The 25,561-nt window shown below is 37.2% G+C and overlaps 1 protein-coding gene across 2 annotated transcripts in view; it reads right to left on the bottom strand.

Moving 5' to 3' along the window:
* Window positions 1-272: 272 nt before the first annotated feature.
* The window catches only part of PTPN21 (protein tyrosine phosphatase non-receptor type 21), a 46,477-nt gene continuing 21,188 nt past the window's right edge, over window positions 273-25,561 (bottom strand). For both annotated transcript variants that reach the window (XM_035539305.2, XM_035539303.2), the window contains 15 exons: window positions 24,665-24,732; window positions 24,129-24,199; window positions 23,127-23,214; window positions 22,799-22,887; window positions 22,139-22,226; window positions 21,346-21,425; window positions 19,367-19,427; window positions 18,818-18,902; window positions 15,625-17,090; window positions 13,164-13,301; window positions 10,327-10,548; window positions 8,970-9,098; window positions 8,421-8,655; window positions 7,728-7,888; window positions 273-6,890 (listed from right to left, as the gene is read on the bottom strand). In XM_035539305.2, the coding sequence (XP_035395198.1) occupies window positions 6,762-6,890; window positions 7,728-7,888; window positions 8,421-8,655; window positions 8,970-9,098; window positions 10,327-10,548; window positions 13,164-13,301; window positions 15,625-17,090; window positions 18,818-18,902; window positions 19,367-19,427; window positions 21,346-21,425; window positions 22,139-22,226; window positions 22,799-22,887; window positions 23,127-23,214; window positions 24,129-24,199; window positions 24,665-24,732 (3,110 nt within the window). In that variant the 3' untranslated portion in view covers window positions 273-6,761. The remainder of the gene's footprint in view (window positions 6,891-7,727; window positions 7,889-8,420; window positions 8,656-8,969; window positions 9,099-10,326; window positions 10,549-13,163; window positions 13,302-15,624; window positions 17,091-18,817; window positions 18,903-19,366; window positions 19,428-21,345; window positions 21,426-22,138; window positions 22,227-22,798; window positions 22,888-23,126; window positions 23,215-24,128; window positions 24,200-24,664; window positions 24,733-25,561) is intronic.

Here is a 25,561-nt window from a genome sequence, read left to right on the forward strand (position 1 = left end):
AGAGAAATCGAATCTTTAGTACTAGAGAAGTCCTTTGAAAATGCAAAAATATGTAAAATGATGATAGGGTATCAGTCACAAAACCTTCCTGCCGCAAAGATGAGAACCATTAGTATCTGACAGTGTAAGTTTATCTTCATATTAAAATGCAGGACAGCACTTGCAGAGCTTTGACATCTTTGTGTATGGAAGGTGAAGTCCCAGGCTAGGGCTGCACATTAAAATTAAGTTCACTGATTTTTCTTTTAATAATGGAACAATAAAAACTCATAGTTGCTTCAAATATTTATTTTCATGGCAAAAATAGACTATTATATATTCATTTCACATATATTACATTCAGTAATACAAGCTTTTCTGTCTATGAAACACAATTTGTACATTGTTTTACAAACCAATTTCAGTTTTACAAGAATTAAAGCTGTTTTGATTATACATTTTTACAGTATTGGTGGCAAGACAGCAAAAATAGACGTGTTAACCACTAGCTTAGTACTAGAAAATAATACTTGAAAATTCATGTAGCTACTGTTTAAATAAAGTCCCATTTAAATCCTCACATATTGGCTCAAACAAAAATGGAAGAAAACAGAGCCAGATCCTGTATTGCTCTGACAGCAAGGACTCAGTCCTACACAACCGCTGAAAGGACTTCAAACACAACTTGCTTTAGGTGAAAGAAGAGATTTCAGCAATGTGCAGGAGTGTACATACTGATCTGCAAGTTCAAGTCTCTAAAATTTCCACCTAAGTCTCCCCAGATCATCCATAAAGAGGACACAGGGATTTGGGGTATTTCAAAGCAACTTACGGAAATATCTTTGTAAAGAGACAGCATGTACACCTTGTCTGCCAGAATTATTCAGGATTAGCAACGTGACAGACTGGAGGATTTTACATGTTATTTTCCTATCAAGTTTCCTATCATTTTAAAAATGAACAGTGTTTGCGAAGTCTTTAAATACTTTAAAATCCCCTATTTTTTTTCTTAAATATTTCCACATGGAAAAACAGCATTTAAATTCCCTTTTTAAAGGTGAGGCGCCTTCTGAAACTGTGCTTGTAAAAGTAACAATTTGGTAGTTTTGATTGCCGCCTATCTGAAATAAAACAACATTACGGTGTCTACAGACTTGCTCTCTAACTTGCCACACGCTGGATCAGTTGTAAACTCTGTTAATTCTTTGCACTTTATTTCTGCCTTCGTTCCCCAGTTAGAGCTGAAGAATGGACTTGTGAAGAGCAAATACACTGGAGGTTATTCTTTACCACTAAATGCAGCATCATGTGGAAAACAGCAAAGAACAGAATCAAAGGTCATTTAGCAACTGTTTCTTGAAATGCTCATAGAAATTAAGATTTTATTTTTTTTACAGTCCTTGTAGACCTTAAGGTAACGTATGTGATGCCAGCAAAACGCACCAAGTTAGCTGGTCCCCAATAGGATCTTAGTAAGAAATCTTTTTTACAGACATATTTGCAAAAGCTGTTGAAAGTTTAAGATATTTTCCTATACCCTAGCACAGTATTAGAGATTCTCTGAAGTTTTAATATCAGTGTATGGCAAACGCTGCACTGCAACATATTTGTAAGCACATGTTAAAACTCAACATTTCAAGGACCTGACTTTCAACCCAACCTTAACCAGGTGTAATTCACGCCTGCAGTAAACACCTAGCTGCATTCATAAATTACTTAAACTTCCAAACAGTCTAACCTGCATCCGTTAGAAATTATCAGTGCAAATTTGCATGTATGCTTATTCACCCTGCAATTTGCACATGGAAAACCAGAGACCACGGTTCGAAAATTTGACCTTTAATGAGTAAACAGAAACTGAGCTGACAGATTGCATTGCATCTATTTGGAAAAGAATATGTTTAAAAATAACACAGCTTCTGAAAAAATATTTGGAGTTTCAAAAATCACATTTTAAAAAGCCTGTAAAAATAACACCTATGACTACATGCTCACTTACCCTACTATGCCATGAAAAACATACCATATGAATCAAACCCTTCTAGCAGTTCTGCTGTGGATACAACATGTTCCAAATCCTCCTCCAAATGCCTTCAGTCATTCCTCAAATCCACGCTCTCTAGTTCCAACATTTTGTAGCTTCAAAAGAGAATTTCTTCCAAGCTATCTCAGCTACTTTTCCTTTTAATGCTCTAGTTTCATGTATGCACATTCCTGCTGCATTCTTTTGGTTAATTCTTGTAATCTGTATTTAAATTTAAAGTAGACATGAATGTTCATGCTTTAAGGGCTCAAACTTTCACTGGCAATAAGCATTTTTTAATTCCCACAGTATCAGGAAGAACTTTGGGAATTTTGCATCTTGCAGGACTGGGCTCTGGCTTTGCATGAGTTTTAAATACTGGGAAAAAAAAAAACAACCACCTAAAGCATGGAATTATTAGCAATTGAACTGTTGTTCCTTTTAAATTAGTAATTTGAGCTAACTATTGCAGTATAGTAATGAGTTCACTATTTTAATTCCAGGGTTTTAGTAACACTACTGGTATTAAAACCGAGGTCCCGTTACACAGCTAACTTGTATGATAAACAACCCTGCAGTTCCAAAGTTTGGTCGAAAGGCCATTGAAATCTATGAGCCACTCAACTTTAACAGCTGCTCCAACAAGAAAAATGTACCAGCAGCCTCTGGTAGCCTTAGTTATTGGATTTAAGAAGCTATTTTTGGAGAAAACTGCTCCAAATGTCATCCACTAAAAAAAAAAAAAAAAAAAAAAAAAAGATACACAAGATTACAAGAGGAGCCAAAAAATACATACTTTCTCAAAATGCCAAGAATTTTTCCATTTTAGCACACATTTTAATCTTACTTATTATTAATTTACTTTTTTATAGAGATATAGATATATATAAATGTTAATGATAATTTAGAACAACTTTTCATCATCCACAGAAATTACAGGAACTCTGCCTTGCTCACCTGCTTTTAATTACTTACATTTATAAACCTAAACCATAGTGCCCTGCAGTTGTCGTTTTTACCATTCAGTTGTGCACAATGAGTGCAATGCTAAGGCATAAAAGTTGTGCTGCTCGTGGAGACCACATTCCTACGTGCAGCAGAAAAAGGACAGCACTGTTCTGCAGGCTGCAGCAACGCAACGCAGAATTCCAACTTGTAGCACGGATCTTCTCCATCACAGGACAAGCGAGATGTGCTTTGCAGCCTACAGCAAAGCCTGCTAAGTCAGCGTCACCTTTGCAATCAACAGGGCTTTGAATTTTGTTTTTAGAGAAGAGCTGTGAGCCCAAGAATACAAAGATTCACTGGCCAAACAATCTCTCCTCACTGCAAGCAAGATAGAAATCAAATGTCAGAAGCCCTTACTACAATTCATAGGTTCTTCTCCTGACTTTGTAGAATTTGATCCTAAAAAGCATTTTCCACCTAGCCCACAAAAGACAGTCAACTCTGTCTCCTGGCAGTACTATAGCACCTGTATTTATCCCTGAGAACTCTGGCATTCCTAGAGACCTACATCTTGTTCTTCATCATCTACTTCAGGAATAGCTTCATGAACTTTTCCACTAAAAAAAGTCAACTCAAATCTTACGTGATAATTATCTGGTTTCTTCCCCATCCAAACAGAAGCATATTTGGCAAAACGGACAGGCTTATAGGGGAATTTTAAGCTTTTGACAGAAAGATCCACCTGCAGCTAAGGCTGTGACTAGATTTGGGCAATGAATTTTCTTAAAATGTCCAACACTTTACAAAGCATCCAGTGCAACTACGTGTAAAAAGCATCCCTTTCAAGGCTCAGAACAGCTAAAAACTGAATGTTCTTTTAAAAGAAGTTATCTGAGAATCTAAACAATGCTTTTAAATTAAATTAAATTTTATTACAGGAGGTTGTGGAGTTTCATTTCTTTTGGTGTCTTCAGAAGAGAAACTGCTCATTTTTAATGCTCCCTTGCAGACATATGCTTACATATAAAAACAATCCTGCTATCTTCAGTAGGAAAATTCACATGACGTCAATGCAGAAATGCACTGCTGATGGACAGATCTGAAAGCTGAAGTGGAGGAGGTAGCAGTGTTATTGCTTAAAAATATCAAGACTGACTACCAGATCAGAGAGTGACCACCTCTAAAAGTGAACTCAGTTCCTCTCAGCAAGACAAAAGAGAGAACCAAAAGAAAAGACTTTCAACCTCAAAGACCTCAACCACCTCAGAAGCCACCACACAAGTTTGGAATTAAATTTTTTATCTTAATTGCTCTTTTTAATGCTTTATATCTGATGTAATTGCTGAATCGATAAAAAGTGTCGCTTAAAGTTGAGGCCTTATATAATTTCATTAAAAGCTGCAGGTATCATGTTATGATCACAGTTCAAACTTTGGAAATGGTATCAGCTACATTCTAGAGTGTACCTTTCCACTCACGAATATTTCTGAAGACTTAGGTGAACTGTGGTAAAAAAGAAACGAAAAAAAGCAATGTTTTTAAACACAGGGCACAATACAAACAGACCAAATATCTTTGTTTCTTTCACTGATACTTCTCTTACCACAGATGCATCAAATTGGTTTGCTTGCAAGACTATATATAAGAATCAGTCTTCAGTAGCTGGTGTCCTCTGGAATAAGGCAGTGTTCCTTCCAGTTTTACATCTGGTAGTTAATACTTGCTAGGCACTTCATAGTTACAGAAAGAACATTTTCCCCCATCTAAAAATATTCAATCTTACTGCTTCTAAGAGTAGAACAATTTGGACTGTCTGAAAGACGACCAAATGCACTAGCTGAATATCATAGTGTATTTTAAACCAGTACATGTCTATAGAATGACATATTAGCACAAAGTCATTTGGACCTTGTGTTTATCTTTATACAAGCAGCTTATTACAAAGGAAATTGAGGCAACCTATTTATGACTATATTAATTAATGCTTTGAGAGGACAATCATTGCTTTGAAGAGGGGGGTGGGGGGGGGTAATTATTCGTAATAGTTTCCAAGCCCTTGAGGCAGGTCAGAAAAAAATAACATCACTTCACCAGTGAAAAAAAAAATCACTTTCAGTCTCATTTCATTTCGTTAAGCAGGTATCATGAGAAATTGATATTTAAACACACCTGCAGATTGGTCTACTATAAGGCTTTTTGGAATTGCACCAGGTATCTAAGAACAAATAGCTCACTTTTGTATAGGGATTTTCAACTCAGCATCTCAAAACACTTGAAAAGGCAGGTAAAACCACACTGTCCCCATTTTAAAAACACAGACAAAAGAGTATTCAGGGATACCGTCATTAGACCAGACCCACACTAGTCAGGGACAATACAGCTAGCGGAGGCAGGACATCTTCAGATCCATGCCACAACCACTGACTGCCAGCTCTACAGTTACCAAAATACCCACATCTCCAGTGTTACCTCAAAGAGTTCTTACATTCTGCAGGCATTCTCAAATGGCTCCTGTGAACATTCTTCATCGCAATGCTGCACACCATTAGCAAAACCTGTTCTAGCACTAACAAAATAATCTGAAGGATTCTACAGAAACTTCCAGTGCTTTAAAGGCTCTCCTGACTGGGAACATAAACATTTTTAATGGTCATCTTTGCACTGTGAAAACCAGCAATCATAGCTGCCACACCTCCTCCATTATGTGTTACACAATCATTCCCGCTTCGCCACTATGCACCTTCTTACTCCAATTTTGGTTCTCTCACTTCATCAACTTTAAAGGCTCTTCCTAAAATAACAGGTTAGTAACGGCGTATTACCATATGAAACAATATATGATTATAGTTTCTATGTTTAACTACATAAATAACAGAGCAAAAAAAAGTGCTTAAAACATTTGCATCCACTTTGATTTCAGCCAGTAAAATCAAACTGTCCTCTAAATATATGAATAATACTGTATATGTACTTTCTCTCATCCATTTCTTTCCAAGACGTTTGTAGATAATTATAATATTTTTCCCCTGCTTGTTGCCTACAACTCCATAGGTAAACTTGCTTCTACTTAAATGGAAATTATCAACAGTTAACTTGATCGTTCACCTGTAAGTTTTATTACACTGCACTCTACAACTACCTATTACCCTAGTACTCTCTGCACAATTTTTCAGTTCAAGCATTGTCAATCCTCTCCTCTGAAAATATAACTGTGTTTAAAAAGTTGTTTAAAAAAATACAAAAATAACTGCCCTTAAAGCAACCACTTAAAGTATGTAAGAACTGCTAGTTCTGCTAAGTAAACCAGAGGAAACCGAAAGTTCATTTTAAAAAATACAGGTGTACTGCTCTAAATATAAAATTGAAAGCAGAATGAAACTGTGTAAGACCTTGACATTCCCAAGGAACAGGTTTCTCTCCCCATGTGCATCCACATATTTTAGCTTTTGCAGTTAACTACATTAAAAAAAAAAAAGTTAGTACAATTGTGCCATGTACTTCCATTCTGTAAGATATTTATTTTGCCCAAAGTAACACCACTCTAAAAAACGTTCCCAAGTACTCCAGACCAGTACAAGTAAAATCATTCCCTAATATGGCTGCAGCTGAACATGGGAAGAATTTAGTCCAGCGAAGATCCTGCTTTGCAAGGACAGTTACATTGACTTGCATTTCACAGTCACATACCAGCCCTAAAAGGTAACTGTGTGATTCATCATACAAAGAAAAAAACAGTGGGAGCAGGTCTGCCTGGACAACTGTAATTTTCTTTCTGTAAACTCTTGCAGTGTCCCTTAGGAAGTGGGAGGGATTATATAAGTCTTGAGCTTTTGAGAAATTGAATGAGAACTCCATAGACAAAAGTGTACTGAGAAAGAGTCTGCACCATCATCATTCTCTGCTGCCTCAACATGTCCAGCACTCGTGGGATGTCCAGCATCTGGAGGAAGAGAACAAACGGTTACAAGGAACTGGTAAGCAAGGAGACTCGCTCATCCTCTCTCAGCGGAGAGATTCAAGACAGTATCAGTGATCTGGGGACTCAATAAGCTGCTCTAATTCCAGCTCTGATAATTCAGCCCATACCTACAGTATGGGCTTCATTGCACTGCTGACCTTGCCTACCTCAGCTTCCTCACCTGTGAAATATTTGCGTATCTCATGGGGTATGTGGGTCCTCACAAATCTAATAACTGCAAAAGTCTGTCACAGCGTTAGGATAAGGAAACAATAGACGGAACAATCAATTTGCTGAGTTTCAGGCAGCACATAATGTTACCAATTGCTTTACAACTGCTCACTTCTAGCTAAAGGCTGATAGGACTAGGTTTTGTTTTATTAAACTACCACTTTGTCCTCCACTGAGACTCGTACTGCAAGTAATATTACACTTAGGAACAAAAATGCTTAATAGCAAGCACAAGAGACTGACTACAAACATGTTCTTGAACATTAACTATTAAAACTAAGGCATGAAGTGGTAAAGCCAAGGCAACATCCTGAAACATGCTCTGTAGCCCAGGGCATACCTTGTTCCACTCAGTGATTCAACATCCTAACTGAGCATTCCAAGTGTGTAAGTGGGCAACCGTAGAAGATTATTAACTTCTGTTAAATTGCCAAAAGCGCTTTCAACCATAATTTTAAGGGCTCTTCCAAAGGCCACATCTTGGGAAAGCTCAGATGAACAGCCATAAAATACTTACTAGGCAGATTATTTACTCTTCCACTACCTAACATTATTGAAAACATGAGAAAAAAAAAAAAAAGAGATCACCTCATTGTGTTCCAAGCAGGCAATCATGATCTCTGACAGTATGACCACTCCTGTTCGTCCTACACCTGCACTGCAATGCACCAGCACGGGAGGATTAGAGTTTTTAGGATCTGCAGTGCTGTTCGTATGGCGCCGCACTGACTGGATCTCTTCCAAGTATGCTATTAAGTTGAACAACATAAGAATGACAAATTTAGGAAATAAAGTTCCATAAGCCATGCTATTACACTGCACAACCATTGGAAGAGTAGTAATTTAACAAATGATATTCCACGGAAAAATTATACCTTATATACATCACAAGTCATAACCCAACCAGAGCAATACAGATATGCAAAAATCATCCAACTTTTCTATGGATTCCCTTGTTCCCCTATCCCCCACCAAAAACAGCTTGTGGCCATCTTGCTATTGCTGGCACATATTCAGATGTGTGACATTTAGTATAATTATGTTTTAACCTACATGAACTTTAGTAAATTATGTATTTTGCTTTAGATTGAAATAGTCACTTTAACTAACTGGCAGGTGTACTCCTACCAGAAATACAATTCAGCATCTTACCAGTGTGAAGACACCTTTTGCAGCAGAGTGCTTGGCATAGCTGTCAAAAGCTAATTCATGTTTAGCAGACATATTAGGTGGTATAAAAACAACAATAACAACAACAAAAAGCTATTAAATAAAACTTACAGAGAAATCCCTTTAAATCCTCTGGACAGCCATGCTCTGGCCAGTCAGTGTATTGCAAATGCCAAACTGTTCTCTCCTGTCCTGTGAGAAGATGTTTAATCTTCAAACCCGTAGTTGCATAGCAGCCTGAGTCAGTACGGAATCGCGTGGTAATCTTAAATCTTCCATATGTTACAGTGTTGTGCCTTGAGCCAAGACGTGGCCAATATCTGAAGCTTTTTTCTCTCCCGCTTTCCTTAAAAGCAAAACACCTCCTTAACAACAAACATGAAAGCAATCATATAACAAATGTTCCTTTAACAATTGTATTTCTCCTCTATTAAGTGCTACTACAGTGTTCTGGCTTTTCACTGAATAAACCTATTTTCCACAGGAAAGAGTTTGCAAATTTAGAGCTTTCTGCCAAGAAAAACAATACAGAGCGGCAAAGGGGTCACCAGAAAATTATCTTTAATCTGTTTGTTGGAGCGAGGATCCCCTTACTCTAATGGATCAGAACAAAATCATTGCATAAGTTTCTGGGATAGACCTGACTGGGTCTGTACTCACTTCCTCTGCTGTCACCATAGCTATAATGGCAATTCCTTGTTCCCAGATCATCTGCCAGAAATCCTGACATGTATTCTGCAAAGGGCCCTGTGTAGCAATGTAATCCCACTCCATGCCACCAACCGAGATCTGTAAAAAGAAATAAACTCGATTACTAACCATTTAAAACCCTTTCCCAGTTCCTACGTCAGCCACTTAAGGATGCACAAACTGAAACAGACAGCAACACTGCAGAAGTAGGATACTGTGATTTGTAACTGCCTCCCATTTTTTAGCTGCACCTTGCCACGTCAGATCAAGAGAAACAATGTTTAAAATTATATAAGCACATAGCTAAATAAATGTATTTTACATGATAAGCATAAATTTTCTTTACTTATTTGTACATTATATTTCTTTTTCTTTTGTGAATGTAAGGTATCCTGGCCAATTTGGGTTTAAAGAAGCTTTCATACCCTGATGAGGCAAATGCTATTATGCGCACCAGGAGAAGTCAGTATTAGCTGATGTTTCCTCAAAATGTTATTTTACTTCAGAAAGGTCAGAAGAGTTACTCAAAATTTGGAAATGAGTTGAAATATAGAAACTATGGTACCACACCAGGGAAGAATCAGATTTATAAAGAAGATAATAAAACAACTATAACAACTACTCAAGTAATAAAAACTCTCTTAATTGCACTTTAGTAAGTAGATTGAAAATGAATGAACTGCCTCGTAGGTTCTTGAGGTCACCCTGCAAACTTCTTTTTTTTTTTTATTTATTCCTGCAAACCGTTTTTAATAAAGTTTAAAGAACTAAGGCTGGGGAAAAGGGTCATCCAAAAATTATGAAAGAGCAGAATTCCCTCTAGCTCCATCTGTTCCTTTAACCATCAAAAAAAAAAAAAAAAACCTTAAGCAGGGAGCCAGACTACTGCATGCTGTGGATCTAGCCTGAGAATGAGAAGAGGATGGAATAATTAGTATTGTCACTGCAGTTCTAAAATGTCATAATCATTGCAAAGAATCCCAATTTATTTAAAAGTTATCTGCCTTCTTAACTTTGGGAAGAATGGACATGCCTTCTATTAGTACCAATCAGGACAGAGATGGAAGAGATGGGAGAGAGACAATCAATATAAAAGATCTGTTCAGTATAGAAGTGAAAGCCAGAAGACCTCTCCAATAATTAATTAACCCTCTACTATTCTTCTAAGCAGCGGGGAAAAACAGGTTCCCTCTTTCCCCACAGAAACCTCTTGAGAGGCAGGGAAGGATTCTTAGTCATCTGACAGAACCAAAATTAATTGCCAAATGCATTTTTATTTACCATATAAACTGGAAAAAAAAAAGATCTCCAACGGTCTTTCTCTCACCTTGATATGAGATGCATTGATGTAACCCGTGTTATTTTCTTTGGTTGGGACTAGTTCTACTCTGGTATCATCATAAGGAAGGACGTCCTGGAAGCGGTTTCTCTCAGCATTTTCAGGAAGCCGAGCTATTGAGCACTCACCATCTATAAGTCTTTTCTTCTGAATGCGCTCATATTCAGTAAACACCATCCCCTGCTCTAACCGTTGTTCCAGAACTTTACACTAAAAGACAGAACAAAGATAACCACACGAAGTCACATTCTCACGCAAATCTATTTTAATACAGAATTCATGAAGGATAAAGTGTATGTATTTTCCTCTCCTATATACTTTTGCAATGCTTTTTGCAAGCTATTAGTGGTTTTACATGCATACCAGAACAAATTAGAAGCAATTCTAACCAGCAGGATTTTTTTTCAAGTGAAAACTGTCTAAAAATCCTGTTATCTTTCACTAAGTCACAAAGACTATGGATATTAATGGTAAAAAACGAAAACTACTTAGTTTCTAGAAAGACAACCTAGCTGGAAAATAAATATTGGATCAAAGCAGGTGGTTATACTACAGTACAAACTGCCTCAAATACATTTGAACAAGACATACTCATTAATCATCCTGCTCAATATAGCACATTGGATTAAATCATTTGAAAAATCTCATTTAACTGTATCGTCCAAAAAATTAAGTCAAATTTAATGTTTAGATGGAGGAAGAACTCTATAGATGTAAAACAAAATGTTTGCCTCATTTGATGAATTTATCATTCACCTCCAGTACTCCACATTTTCTTAGGCTGAAGATATTAAACGTTGAAGACAGCTATAAATCCTTCTTAGAACCTCCTGCTGCAGCTCAGATATAAAACAAGGATTTTTTTCTACTAGTACAATTCAATCTGTTTTATTTAATTAGCCCACCAAAAGATTTGTTCTTTCAAAACCAAGTTCTTTCTAAATCATAAGACACTTCTGGAATTTCAACATCTCTTTGCCAACAATAATTAGAGGAAAAATATGTAAGATTTCAGCCAGAAAATTTCATCTATGTCACATGTCCCCAGCCTCTCTCAGCAACTGCTCCGCAGTATCAGATCAGAAAAGTATCCTGTATCAAATAACTCTGATGCCAAATGCTGCAGAGGAAGGTGTAAAACCTCCATCATACGCAATTTACACTTCAGTACATTAATTGTCCAAACTCCTTTAAATCTTTAGGCTAAGTTTCCTCATTTAAACGAATAGCAACATGAAGCTGAGCAATGAAAGAGACATCGAAGCAACTATAAAGTCTTTGTCTTCTCAAAATATCTGTAGTTTGGACTTTCTTCCATGTCACGTCTGATTTGTATTGCCTCTTCTCCACAGCTTTAGGAATCACTCCCATTTCGTGATATCTATTCTTCCTCTACATGACTGCCTGAAGAGAAGGTGTAGTGACTTCCGTCCTCCTCATAACTTGACTTTACAGTTTCTGCTTTTCTCTTAGCACTTTGGAAAAAACTAGCTGAATAGTAATATGGCTGAATTAAATGAAGGTCAGTCAAGGAAGAGATGATAGATACAAGAAAGAGGAAATAACTAACATAGGTACTAAATGTAGAAGAGTATTTCAATAACACAATGTTAATTTCTTTTATCCCCTACCATCTTTAAGGAGTATATACAGTTCAAAAAGCCGTTTCAACATAGCTAAAGTTAACAGTCAAATCTCTCTCCTATAGATCTCAGTCCAAGCCTTCAAAATCCAAGACTGAATTTCTACTATGTAACTTGAAACTAATTTTCTTGGCCTGTTCCTTAAAACTGCAGCTGGTGAGAGCGTGACCGTTCCCTTCAGGTCCTAATCTTGCTCCGTGACTGTCAGCAAATTGAGGTAGATGGAGGTCTGCAGCTGAGGATGCCCGACCATGCTCAGAACCAGATTCCAGAGAGACCACTGGCTGCAATATATATACAATAATCACCGCAGACCTTGTTGTCTTTAGTTGCTCCCCAGTCGGATGTGTGATGACAGCATTGTTCTAAATAGCCCTTCACAGGCTGGATATTGACTATGTTTCATGCTTTTTTGTGCCCATTTAATGGTATATGAGGCAGGCTGAAGTATGTTTATTGACGTTGGTTACCCTGACACAAGTAAATGAAGTCTTATATTTCTCAAAGAATGATCCTGTTCTAGAACCTGATGTCCTCTCAGTGATCTGAGATCGTTTAATGGATTTAAAATTTCAGCAGATCACACAAGTTCCATCTATACTTTCAGGCATCCACCTGAGGAAAACATAAAGTCAATCTGCACAAGCTGTACCCTGAGGATGCAATTTAACTGCACAATTTGTTGTAAAAACTGTATAAATTACTAGACATTACAATCAAGTTCATGCTCACACTAAGAATTTTAAATTTAATCTATTTTCATTCTGGAAAATAATTAATTTTATTTTAATATTAATTAATATTAATTAATAATAATTAATTAATATTAATTGAAATAATTAATTTTATTTTAATAATAAAAAAATAAAAGAGGAAACAGAAAGACTTGGCATAAAAATGTATCAGTAGATGCTAGTTAATCTGCTCTACATGCAAAGAATAAACTCTAACTAGAATCACTGTCATCTTAAATCTTAAAGAAAAATCTGAGTTACACCCAATACTTCTACCAATGACTTAGCAAGCAAAAGTTTCAGTCTTCGTTTTGTTTCTATTCTCTGTGTTTGAGTTACTCTGAATCAGAAGCATTTTGAAGTTGACATAAAGCACCACTCATATGCAATTCATTTTGAAAAAATATTAGTGTAAAAGAGCAATCAAGCATGAAAAACTTCACCGTACCCGTTCATCATTTGTTGCTCTTGTTGATTCTTCTTTCCCCTCATCTGGCAGAGGCATTCTAGTCAAAGTTAGTCCATTCAGGGCAGCTAGCTTTAGAGGCCCTATTTTTTTTGCATCAGTTTTATTCTTTTTCATACCCTGCAAAAGAAAAGCTAGAACTTACAAATATTCTTAAACAGCTGATGAAGTTACCAACCAGAACCCTGATGAGTCCCATTTAGCAAAGGGTACTTCTTTGACCCCTTCTGCAAACAGCTCTGACCCTTTTTTGATAAGCACTGCAGTGAGAGATTAGGGTGGTGGGACTACATTCCTCCAAGGACACAACACAAGTCTGTCTTCATTCCAGACAGGTTAATGAAACTGCATGAGAATGACAAATATTGTTCCCTACAAAGCTCACAACTGAGGGTGTGAGGCAGCTACTCTGGATAAGTAACATTCTCGGACAGAACTAGAATCACTATCCAACCAATAAATACATAAATGGTTCTTTACTGGACTATACAATTTGCAGACACTTTTCTTCCCTACAAGTGGGCATTAGAATGAGACTACACCTTTAAGATATCTGGATATAATAAAATGTTTGACTACATTTACAACAAGTTGCACATACAAAACATGAACACAGGACTACGGGCACGTCTGAACCCTGAAGCAGACTGTGAATCTAAACTACCATAGTGACCACTCTTTATTTGACAGAAATATAAATGGGAGATTTTTATGAAATAATAAATTCAGATGATTCTTTTAGAAAGCGTAAGTGAGAAAAAAATATCATTCTTGCAGTTGCTCAGCTTGGTTGTTAAAAAAAAGAAAAAGAAAAAGAAAACACAACACTGAAAATATGGGTGAATATGCTGCCTGAACAGTGATCAATGCTTCTGAAAGCCGAATGGAGTAAGGAATACAAAGACAAAGATAAGAGGATGAGACTGCATTTTAAAGTGAACACAAACACAACACTAAGAGCTCATTGGAAAGCAAAATGCATAAAGAGTGGTAGGAGACACTTCTGTTACCAGGTAATTCATCTCAACAGCGAATACAAAATGGCAATTTTCTATCCTGCAAGAGCACTCTGAAACATTACTGAAATAGAAAGTAATTTACTGAACAATTACAGTGAAAAAGTCTTAATATCAACTTTGTATCAAAAGATGAGTATTTACATAGCTATCAAAAGGAAAAGGCAGGGTATGATTTTGGTAGACTCAGTGTCTGAAAATAAATCTTTTAGAGAAAAAAATACAGAGTATATCTAAATGTGAATACAAGAAGTTACCGCCTTTTTTTTTTCCTATATCCACATAACACAGGAGGAAGGAGATTTAAAAAAAAAAATTAAATGAATCGAAGCTGATGAAGGTTAATTTCATAGTGTTCAGCTCCATATATATAAGAAGTCTGACACAAAAAAATGAAAGTACAGTAACTATTTAAATACGTTATTTACTCTACGTTAGCTTTTGAAGCATCAGCTCTGGCACTTACTACAGCAGCACACATTGTGTAGTAGGTCCACTGCAGTCCAATTTGTGCAGAAAACTATTCGACACTACCTCAGGCAGGCAAAGTTAGCCACAATCAAATTTAAAAAAAGGCAAAATAATAATAAAAATGGTCTTCCTCTATTAGGGTGTGAAATATGATAGGGTCTGCATAAAACTAAAGAAAGTGAGTAGTAAAGACTGTGAGTGAAATCATACAGTCCCAAAGAGGCCTTGGGGTTCCTATGAAGTAGGAATTATAGAAAAAGGGTTGCAGTTGTTCAATTTATTTTGTTTAATGGCTTCATAAGTTTGTAGTAGGATAAAGGGGCATTACAAGCAAGAAGTAACTTCAGTGAGATAAAACCAGCTTAAAGGCAAAGCAAAAGGGAAAAGATATGAAAAGAGGAAGGAATGAAGGAAAGAAAAGAAGAGAATACCAGGGAAGAATTTACTGCCTAATGTGTCAGATTACACTCTTAGGTCAGAATAAAAGTGTAAACAAATCAAAAATGTAAACATTCAGCTACATCTGATTTTTCAGTGAGGGAAATTCTAATATTAGAAAGCTCGTAGCGGAATGCAAACAGTTGGTTTTGCTCCAGATAAGGATAGGTAGGGCAGAATTTGGGATCTAGAACTGACTTTAAAATAGATAATTCTCCTGTTGCTAGATAGTTTACATGTGTCAGAAGGAGAGAGGCTGCACAGTTGGATTTGTGTGGGAGGACTCTACCAAACAGAATTCAGGTGTGGCAGAGAAGGAGAAAGATAAAAGATAACTAAACAAAGTTAATGAGAGAAAATAGAAAAATAAAGATAAAGCAGCTTTAATTCACACATTTCAAATGCATCTCTCAGGTTGATTAAAAAACAGTAACAAAAACACAAACAAAAACCCCACACAACTCTGGTCACAAAACAACCTGAAACAACACAAACCAAGAGAAATAATATCCACTTACACCTAGCGGGGGAAGGCCTTCCACAATATTCTTCTTCCCAGACAAAAGATCAGACACAGGTCTCTTCTTTATCGAATCCTTCCTGACTCTGTATCTCCCTGATGTTGTAAGGTCAGATTCTGACATAGATGGCATAAGCAGTCCTTCCCCTCTTCTCTGTACCTGGCTTTCTACTAATAAATGAACGGGGCTCATATCTTTTATTCTCTTTTCTGTCTCTGTAATATGTAATTTAGGCTCAAGAATATGCAAAGGGCCAGCAGATGAAGCAACAGAGCTATAGGGGTAGTTGAGTACAGGATCATGAGAATAACCACCCATTATGGATGAAAGTTGGGTTTGATCTTCAGGGAGAGGAGAGAGACTAGTACTAGCTTTGTTTTCCTCTTCAAATTCTTCTTCTTCTTCACTACTGTGAATCAGCATAGTGGCATCTGAAAGGGTTTTCTTATGGTCACAGCTCATACCTTCATCTTGCTCATTTTCTTTTTGTTTTGTTCTCTCCAGCAGAATGTTGGGCTGTGACCCTTCTGAGATAACTCTTGGAAGAGCCACATCTGCTGCAGATGCTGACATGGTCCTCTCTTTTATTCTTATTCCTTCAAAGCTGGGAGTCAAGCCTGCTATTTCAATACTGTTCCTTTTCTGCAGCTGAGCATGGCGTGCCGATGTTAGAGGTTCACTGACTTCCTGTAGAGAATGTGCCACAGGCAGGCTGTCTTCCTGAAATGTCTGGACAGAATGATGCACTCGCCTCGTGATAAGATCCGGGTTGCTGCTGCTAATGTAGATATGTCGGGAAAGGTCCGGAGTACTATTTGCAGGTCGTGGGTATGGGTATGGGGGAGGAGGTCGATAGACTTGGGTCTTCATTATATTTGGTGCTGGATAATCCTGAGCCTGGAGCTGCACGTTTGTCAGCTCAGGCACACTGACTGCCCCAACAACCGGGCGCTTTTCAACGGGATAGGGATAGGGGGACTGGCTATGGAAACTGTAGTTCAGGTTAAATGGGTAATGGTTAGATTGCGGGGAAGTGAAGTGTGCATGTTCTCTTATTTCAGGTTGACTGTAAACCAAGGCATCAGGCCTGCTGTAGGCATACGTATTGCTGATGTTGAGATTTCTCATTGAATGACTCTGCCTATCTGTGTGTACCATTCCCCTTTTGAGCTGTCTCATCACGGTTTCATAGTCTGGTGTGGGCCGATAAGAAGGTGGTATTAGCGCGCTGTGTCTGTGCGATGGGACATAATCAGTCCTGAGGACATCGCTTCCAGTAATGCTTGGGTTAGAGGACATAGGGGACGGCTGCAAGTAATGCTGTGGATTATTCAGGGAGTTTGTGCTATGTGCACTATAGACGCTACCATTGCGGATTCGACCACTGTAGTCATGAGGGGCTCTATCCAAGCTAGTCTGAGAGTGACAGTAGTATCCATTCTGATTGCTCACAAAGAGGTTGTCTGAAAGTAAAGTTTAAGAACAAGCTTTATGTCCAAGACCTTGAACAATAAAGATATTCTCTATTAAGATGTAGCTAATTGAGGCTTAACATTTTCAAAATCTCAAGTTGTTCTTAACTATATCTTGAATTGGGAAGAGAAAAAAGCAGCTTTTTTGGTGTTGTTGATACTAGAGGTATATACAACAGAATGAACTGGTATGTTCATTTAGATGATGCAAACTCCTACTGGAAAACATTATGTCAGTTTAAGGATGGCTTTCTTCAGTTTAGGATAGGTGTCCTAAGTTTAATTCTAAGTTAAACAAATCTATATCAAATTGTAAACCATTCTAATTGAAAGTAAGAATCAACATTTACACCAAGGTTTGTACTAACCCCATGAGATCAGCTTAAATTGCAAGAAAACAAACACACAAACAAACACACAAACACCCCCTCTCCTTTTCAAAACACTCTCAGGTCATAAGTAGATATAGACCTTTAGTATATATTAGCCCAGGACCTTTAAAAAAAAAATCTATTTAACATTTCTGCAGAAAATTTGGACACAGTTTAAACAACAACTATGTATTGCTTGCACATTAACATGTACCCACTCTGGTGGGTAAAGAAAATGTTTTAATAGTTTATGTACAATATACATTTAATAGTTTAACAATTACTTCATTGGATGTACAATTTGCCAAGCTTCAGAAAAGAACAATTAAGTCATTGTTTAGATGCCTCTCATGACCTCTCATGACCTAACGCCAAGTTCTTCATTGCACACTTACGTTACTGAATTGCGTAACAGCCAAAAAAACTTCTGTTTGTTAAAAATAACATTCAAAAGTAGGGTCTGTGCAGTAGAAATTATGAAGCACGATAGCATTCACTGCGTCCAGCAATGATTCCAACACCATATTGGAAACAATTCAGGTACATTATGGATCTACGTATCTGTACCTTTATGAATATTCATGCAACCATTTACATTGAAAATGTGCTCATTCCCTTACCAATGAGTTATGAGGTTTTTTGGTTTAGCTGACTTGTAGGACTGGAAGGTCCCAATGAAAACTGAGTCAACTTTGCAAAAGATGAGATTAACCTCTCTAGGGAAGCAACTTTGTAAATTACAGACATTATTTGTAACCATCAAAAAAGCAGAGAAAGCAGCCATGACTCCACTGTGAAACTGCTTAGAATAGGAGTGTGCATTCCTTGAGAATTTTTTTTCCTTTTTTTAAACAAATGTTTACAGTTCTCAGCCTTTCAATTCCCAACCACCATGTAGTCTAGCAAACTCAGAGAGAAACTCAACTCATCTTACATCCTGTTTTTAAGCAGCTATTAAGATCAATATTGACAAGGATCTCAAAATGCCATAACATACCAGTTTAGTACATAAACCAAAAAACCTAGTCGGTTAAATTCATGCAAGGGACCACAATCAACAGTTGCTGTATTTGCTGTCATAACTACCTTTTCTCATATCCCACTTTTCGCATCAGCCCACACACAGAGCAGCAGCAAGCACTTTAATGAGTGTTGCCATGCAAACCTGACCCATGGTCAGCCTGTAAATTTTGTCCAGCTCTAGCTAAATAGCTAAAAAACACAAGTTACAGCATTCACCCTCTAACGCGGTGGGTTTCATGAAATTTAAATCACAAGATCTGTCTGTTTTCCACCTTGTTTAAAATTATTCAAGAATTGGAAATTTTCAAATCTGCTACAAATTACCTTGGGAGGATGCATATGGTTCAGTATAATGACCGTTGTAATGCAGCTGAGGTGGTGGAGGCATCATGTAAGCTTGAGGCTTGGGCTAAGAGAGAATGTAATTATTATTTAAAGAATTCATGATTTATTTTAAATACAGAATTCTTGAAATTTACATGCATGCACAGGCAGAGAGTCTAAGTCTTAAAACACTTCTCTAAATCTTCAAATAAGTTTCTCCTGAGAGGTCACACAAGAAATATATTTGAAAAAAACACAAAACCAAACAACCCAAGATACCTTGCCATCTGAGATATAGGAGAGTCTCTAAGAGACAAAGCAGTCACTCTAAAAATAGAAGTGTTTAAAATATTTTTCACTGTAATTATTTTAATTCCATTATTCAGATGTTTTAAACCAGGTTTTTCTACAAGTCAGAAACAGTTTCTCACATAGTAGACACTCATCTTTTTCACTGCTCATCTTACTTCACTGAAGGAAAGTAATGTCTGTTTCATAGTCAATTTAAATCAATAAAAATGCAAATATGAAACTATTTGCTCTCCTTACCATAGACATCCTGGAGGAAGACCGCCTTCTAACAGGATTCACTGTAACGGGCTGGGTTTGCCTACAGAAGAAATATTATGGTGAGAAATTATTCTTAACACCACCAAGACTTATTTCAAACCTTGGAAAGTGCCTGCAAGGTCACTTAAAATCACTCTGCATTTCTTGGAGCTTTGTTAAACAATCCTTATGACAGTCTGAAAAGGGAAGAGCTTGGCGCATAAACCACCGTTGCTACTAGCAGAATCCTTTACGTGAAGCATAAAAAGAAGGTGGCCCTGAAGCTGTGCAACAGGGCAGAAGGGGCCTAGTTCCAAATTTGAACCCCATGGGTAATCTCATACTAAAAGTTCCCTGTTTTACAAGACCATACATAAGGTTGTTTACAAGGGGTCCTTAATATTTGCAACATTAGAGAAACTAAAAAGCATGACTATAGTGCAATTTATATGCTCTAGTTTAGCTGATGTTAATAACTTTTTATAATTTTTGTAGTGCCTCCATGGTGGACTGTTCAGAAACCTTAAGCTCCTTTTCCCTCACCCTATAATGCACCTGTACTCTGCATCCTGCAGCAAGACAGAGGTCAAAAAAATTGCAGAGTTTTACAAATGCAGGAACTGACAGATTTTGGAAAGAAAGATGATTTTTCAGCTCACCCTTTGGGAAGCGAAGGACGAGAAAGGATTGGAAAGCGTGGAAGGGAAAGAATGAGGGAAGATTTCTGAGAGCCCTCCTCAGGTGGAGAGTCCAAGGAATCTCTAAGGACAAGGTACATAAAGATAAAGAAAAAAAAAAAAAGCCTGAACTTAATACAGGCATGCATAAGACAGTTTTCAGCAGCAGGACCAGATGATAGAAAGTTATAGAATTAGAGATTATCAGAAGTTTTTTTTGAGGACTTTTCCTATTAATAAAACCATGTTGTGGTGAAAGAGTCAAAAGCAGAGAGTCATCCTAAAGACTGACGTTCAATACAGAACTACAGAACTCTATAGAACTGACATCATTCAGAATGCAATGCACAAGTCCCACAAATGCACTACTTCTACCAACACTTCTCAGTCCTCTCAAAAGGCAGCCAAGCTTACAAGTTTAGAGATACAGGGGCTATTTTACTCCAAATTAATCTTACTCTTCTAAGATGAGCTAGCATTAACCATGCTAGGGAGTCATCTGTGGCGCAAAATATTCCATTATCTTTCCAGTGGCCACAGAAAATTTTGCATCAGCACCTCCATAGATAGGTCGTTGGAGGCCTACGTACAAAGAGGAGGAATGGTACATTTGGAAATCACTTTTTTCTTTTTATGCCAGGCTGTTCAGTGGGTCTAATTCTCTATTTTTGGCTGAAGTAACTTAACTGAGGGAAATCTGTACCAGTGGAGAAGAGTAGCTCAAATTCCACGCCTTGATTTACAAGTTGGAGACCAGCCCATTTAAATTTAATTTGATGAATTGTATTAAATTTACTTCGCACTAGTGCTACTTGAGCTATACAAATTCCATGGATATCCGAAGGACCACATACCTCTCAGCTGTCAATCCAGCACATTTCAGGAGTGCTTCACATACACTTCCCGCCCTTTTAAAGGCCTTCAGAGTGTCCTTTCAGAGCAGTTCACCCAAACACAGGCCAAACCCAATCCCAGTGATTCCAGCAAACATTCTAGCAATAGTAGCCTCCAAGGCAACTAATGTCTGTCACTGCACTGAGATCCAACAGCAGGGGCCAAACATTACTACTTTTGGTAAGATTTTCAGTGTTTAATATTGTCCTCCACTATGAACCACACTAAAGCGTAAGTTTGAGAAATTGATGACAAAAATTTTCTCAAAAACGATTAGGGAAAAAATACAAGTCATTAATTAGTACAATCTAAAAAGGACAGTATAGACGTTACAGAGATTATAATAGACTTCTCTTCCCCATGGGAGTTTCAAGGGCACCAAGAGTTCTGCTAATGTATTCTACTTACAGGCTGCATTTATTTAGTCTGTAAAATTTGTGTCTAGCTACACACATCCTCCACACATATTTTGCTGTTTCCATATCTTCCTGCCAAAAAAACAAAAACAAAATTTGCACATTAGGCAAAATAAGCATATCCATCACTTGCTGTCATAGAAGCCACTGAAATCTTTAAGATTAAATTGGTATTATCTGATTTTGTTTAAATTAACTTCATTGAAGTCATCAGATTTTCTCTAAAATCATATTTTGCAGGCCTAAACATACACTTAAGCCTGACAATTTTATTAGATTTATGAAAGCTGAAAGAAACCTTCTGTTGTAGATATCTACTATAGCACAAACACATTTTGTAGTGTATACATATGATGCCATCAGATTCAACAGCTGCCTTCTTCACAAAGGCAAGTGCTAGATGCTACATGAACTTGATTCTGCAAAGCACATCGTGGCCCATTCCAGCACAGCTCTAAGAACATGCTCATCTTTAAATGCTGCCGACCTAACATTTTAAGAAAACATGCTATAAATTTTACTGGAATGGATGAAAATATTTATGACCACCTGAACAAACCCTGTCAACGTAATCCACATAAAAGGTCAGATTTAATGCCTTCTCCTTTCTGAAGCACTTTCCCTTAGAAAGCTAATCAGAGGCCAGATTATTACATTTGACTCACTCATATAATTCAAAGCTGCTAAACATACAAAAATAATTCATAGGACAAAAATTAGCAGTCAATTTGTGGCTTTATTTACTGATGTCTTAGTGAAAAAAATCAAAACAAAAATTCACTCACAGTTTGGAATTGGATTGTCTCTTCTTTGTTTGCCAGCTCTAATGCGAAAAAGGATTTGTTGTGAGACATGTTGGCAATGTCATGCCACCTGCAGACAAAAGGGACAGAACATGACTCACAAGCCCTGATTTTCAAACCATGGAAAATGCAACTGAATTACAGAAGCTGTGTCTACAATTTAACTGGCACAACATTAAGTAACAGGCTAACTAAAACAATGTACAAATTCAAAATACTGACAAATTTTATCATGTAACTCTTCTCTGTTTCTTTTCTATATAATATTTGAAAGGAATTATTGGATACTTTCCCAAGTGAATATTGCTAAGTAAACTGATGTGTACATCTTAGGACTTAAGATGTTCTGCATTCATAGTTGCTCCTTTTTGACTCAATAAGTGTTTTGCAATGGACTGCATATTACACGTTCATCTCTTAGAATTACTCCAGTTTAAAGGGATTCATCCTACAGCCAACGCATGGAAAAATTTCAGTGAAATTCAGTATTAATTGTACTATAAGGACTACAGGACTATGTCTAGGTTTATCAAATGAATAAGCACACATCATATCTAAGAAACATCCATGCTAGTGAGGCACATACACAAAATGTTATTTATAAAATATTACAAATATATTTTAATAAAGAACAATACCAACCTAAATACAACAGGAGGCCGGCCATTTTTATGTTTCACAAAGATACCATCAAGACATGCTCCAATGAATATGTCACTTCCTTGGCTGTCCTGTAAGAAGTTGCAAAAAAAAATACACACAAACAGAAAAAAAAGTCTTTGAGAGCAAAGCTGCATGAGAATCAACTAGTTTTACAATTTTGGAGGACAGGAAGCATGTGTGTTTTGTTTTGGTGGGGATGGGGAGGACAGGCTTATTGTTTGTTTATTTGCTCTTATTTTTGGCAGTAAGGAACCCTCTTTACATAGGGGAGAAAAGCAACTGAGACAAAAATCAGCTCCCCATTTACCTTTGCAGGGTAGGTCTCTTCACCATAGCCATCCATTCTCTCTACTTCTTGCATATATAACATTTCTGCATCAGGAGGAGTAAGGCCTCTACAAAAATGAAAACAATGACAACATGATCAGCTAGTACAGTCAATAATCAAAAATCATGCTTGTTTTACTCTGAATGTCACTGTTAAAGCTTCAGAAACACCCCCAAAACACCCAGGCAACCATCTAGACAAATTGTTTCCATCTGTACCAATGGCTGATGTACTTGTCTCAGCCTTTTGATCTCAAAGACGACATTATCTCTACCTGAAAAATCCTGTCACTCATGCTTATGTCTCTCAATACTTTTTCAATCATAATTCTCTCTATTCCTTCACTTTCTCTTCATGTTATGCAGACTGTTTTTCCTCTGCTGAACCTTAACCATTTAATGCGGTTGCCAAAACATTTCAGAGATAAAGGGATTTGAAATTCTCAAACCTCTGTTTTAAAATAATACCAAAAAAAAAAAAAAACCACATCAGTATTATTAACATAGTCACAAACACTTTTGACTGATAAATTGACAACAGAGAATTTAACTTTCCTTTGTCTTGGACCATTGAATTTAGATGCCTTTTACTTAGACCACAAGCATTCTGGCATGGTGACTGTCTCTACACTTCTGTTGCTCAAAGTACCTGCCAGCGTTGTTCACTGAGAAACCTCCTCACTGGGGTCAGCAACTTCATGTTGAAAACAAATTTCAGAAACATTATACTGGTTAAGTCACAAAATTTACTTCTGTCCCATATTTTTAATTTTCAAGCAAAATCTTCTCCTTCATTTTAGCAGTTGTTAGTTCTGTTGTCTTTTCACTTTCATTCAGCAAAAATTTGTATTTTAACACAACTGTATCAGTGCAAAGCTCATTTAAATGAGAGGTGAAATTAGTTCAACTGCCTCCTGAGATACCCAACTTACTGAGCAATCATATTAAAAAATTAAGCAATAAAGGGTTCTGGAAACGTTACCTGTATTTCTGATGTAGCAAGGCAACTTTCTGTGTCGCTTCTTCCAATATTTTTTCTTCTTGTAGCCAACCCTTAATGTAAGATAGCATTTATAGAATGAACTACAAAATGTTCTATGAAATAAAGAAACTAGAGCCATTTTACACAGAGAAAGCAACCCTTCACTCTAATTTTGGAGCTTGGATGCTGGATATTAACACAAAGCCAAAAAGTACAAACAGTTTTGAAGTGGTTTTACTCACTTTCCTGTCTCTATTCCAACCTTCTTTTCAGTATAATATACAATAAAACTGAAAAGATCCTGCAACATCTTTGCTTCTGTACAATATACTATATCACATCTCACTCCAGCCTCAGAGAAAACTTCTTCTGAATTTGACTATCTTGGGAGCAGTAAACTAGATGGATCAGAGCATCTTTAATAATGATTTGTATATATCAATCTGGTATTGGGCTTCAGTACATAGGAGGGCTCTTCATAACACAGTGTATATGTGTTCAGTAATGCCAAAAAAGAATTTAAAGAAATTACTTACCACTGGAAACAAAGCAAATCTTTGAAGAAACTCCTGAGATTCATACTGATCATAGTCTCCAAAATCAGCTAGGAAAAAAAAAAGTATTGGATTCACACATTTGTAACGAAATAATTCAATACCCAATTAATTGCAGAAGGATCTCCAAGTAGCAAATCCCATCCTATTGAATTATGATCTGAAAGTAAAGCAATGGAAGACACTAACCAGTAATGTTTATGAAGAGGAAAAGTAAAAATATACTCCATCTTTTTACCAGAAAAATTGATGAGACTCCTCATGGATATGAAAGGAGAAGAAATGATAAAATGAATACTGCTGCTCCAAGTTCCTTAGTTCCTTGGGTTTTTATTTGGTTGTTTTTTAATCACAGAACAGTTGAGGTTGGAAAGGGCCTCTGGAGACTACTCTCCTCCCCTGCCCAAGCAAGTCAGCTCCAGCAGACTGTCTCAGGGCCTTCTCCAGTCAGAGTTTGAATACAGAGGATGGAGACTTCACAGCTTCTCTGGGCAACCTGTTCCCTTGTCTCACCTCTCTCACAGCACAAAACATCATGTTTAGATGAAATTCCCTGTATTTCAATTTGTGCCCATTGCCTCTTATCCTGTCCCTGAGTACCACTGAAAAGAGTCTGGCTCCATCTCCCTGACTCCCTCCTGTCTGATACTTGATTATAGACAACTGCACTCGCAGCACAGAGCTGACAAGCTGTTCTCACCACTGGGTCCTGAGTGGCTGGAGCACCCTGGACACTACAGTTTCTGCTCACCAGCCTTGAACAGCTCCCTGCACAAAGACATGCAGGAAGTGGGACATAGAAGCTTTAACTTTCCTGATTCAAAGGTATGCTCAGAAAGGACGTACTAAAAGCGTTGATTTTATGTCACGCCAAAGGGC

Source organism: Cygnus atratus, chromosome 5 (assembly GCF_013377495.2).
Source record: "Cygnus atratus isolate AKBS03 ecotype Queensland, Australia chromosome 5, CAtr_DNAZoo_HiC_assembly, whole genome shotgun sequence".
Taxonomy (NCBI): domain Eukaryota; kingdom Metazoa; phylum Chordata; class Aves; order Anseriformes; family Anatidae; genus Cygnus; species Cygnus atratus.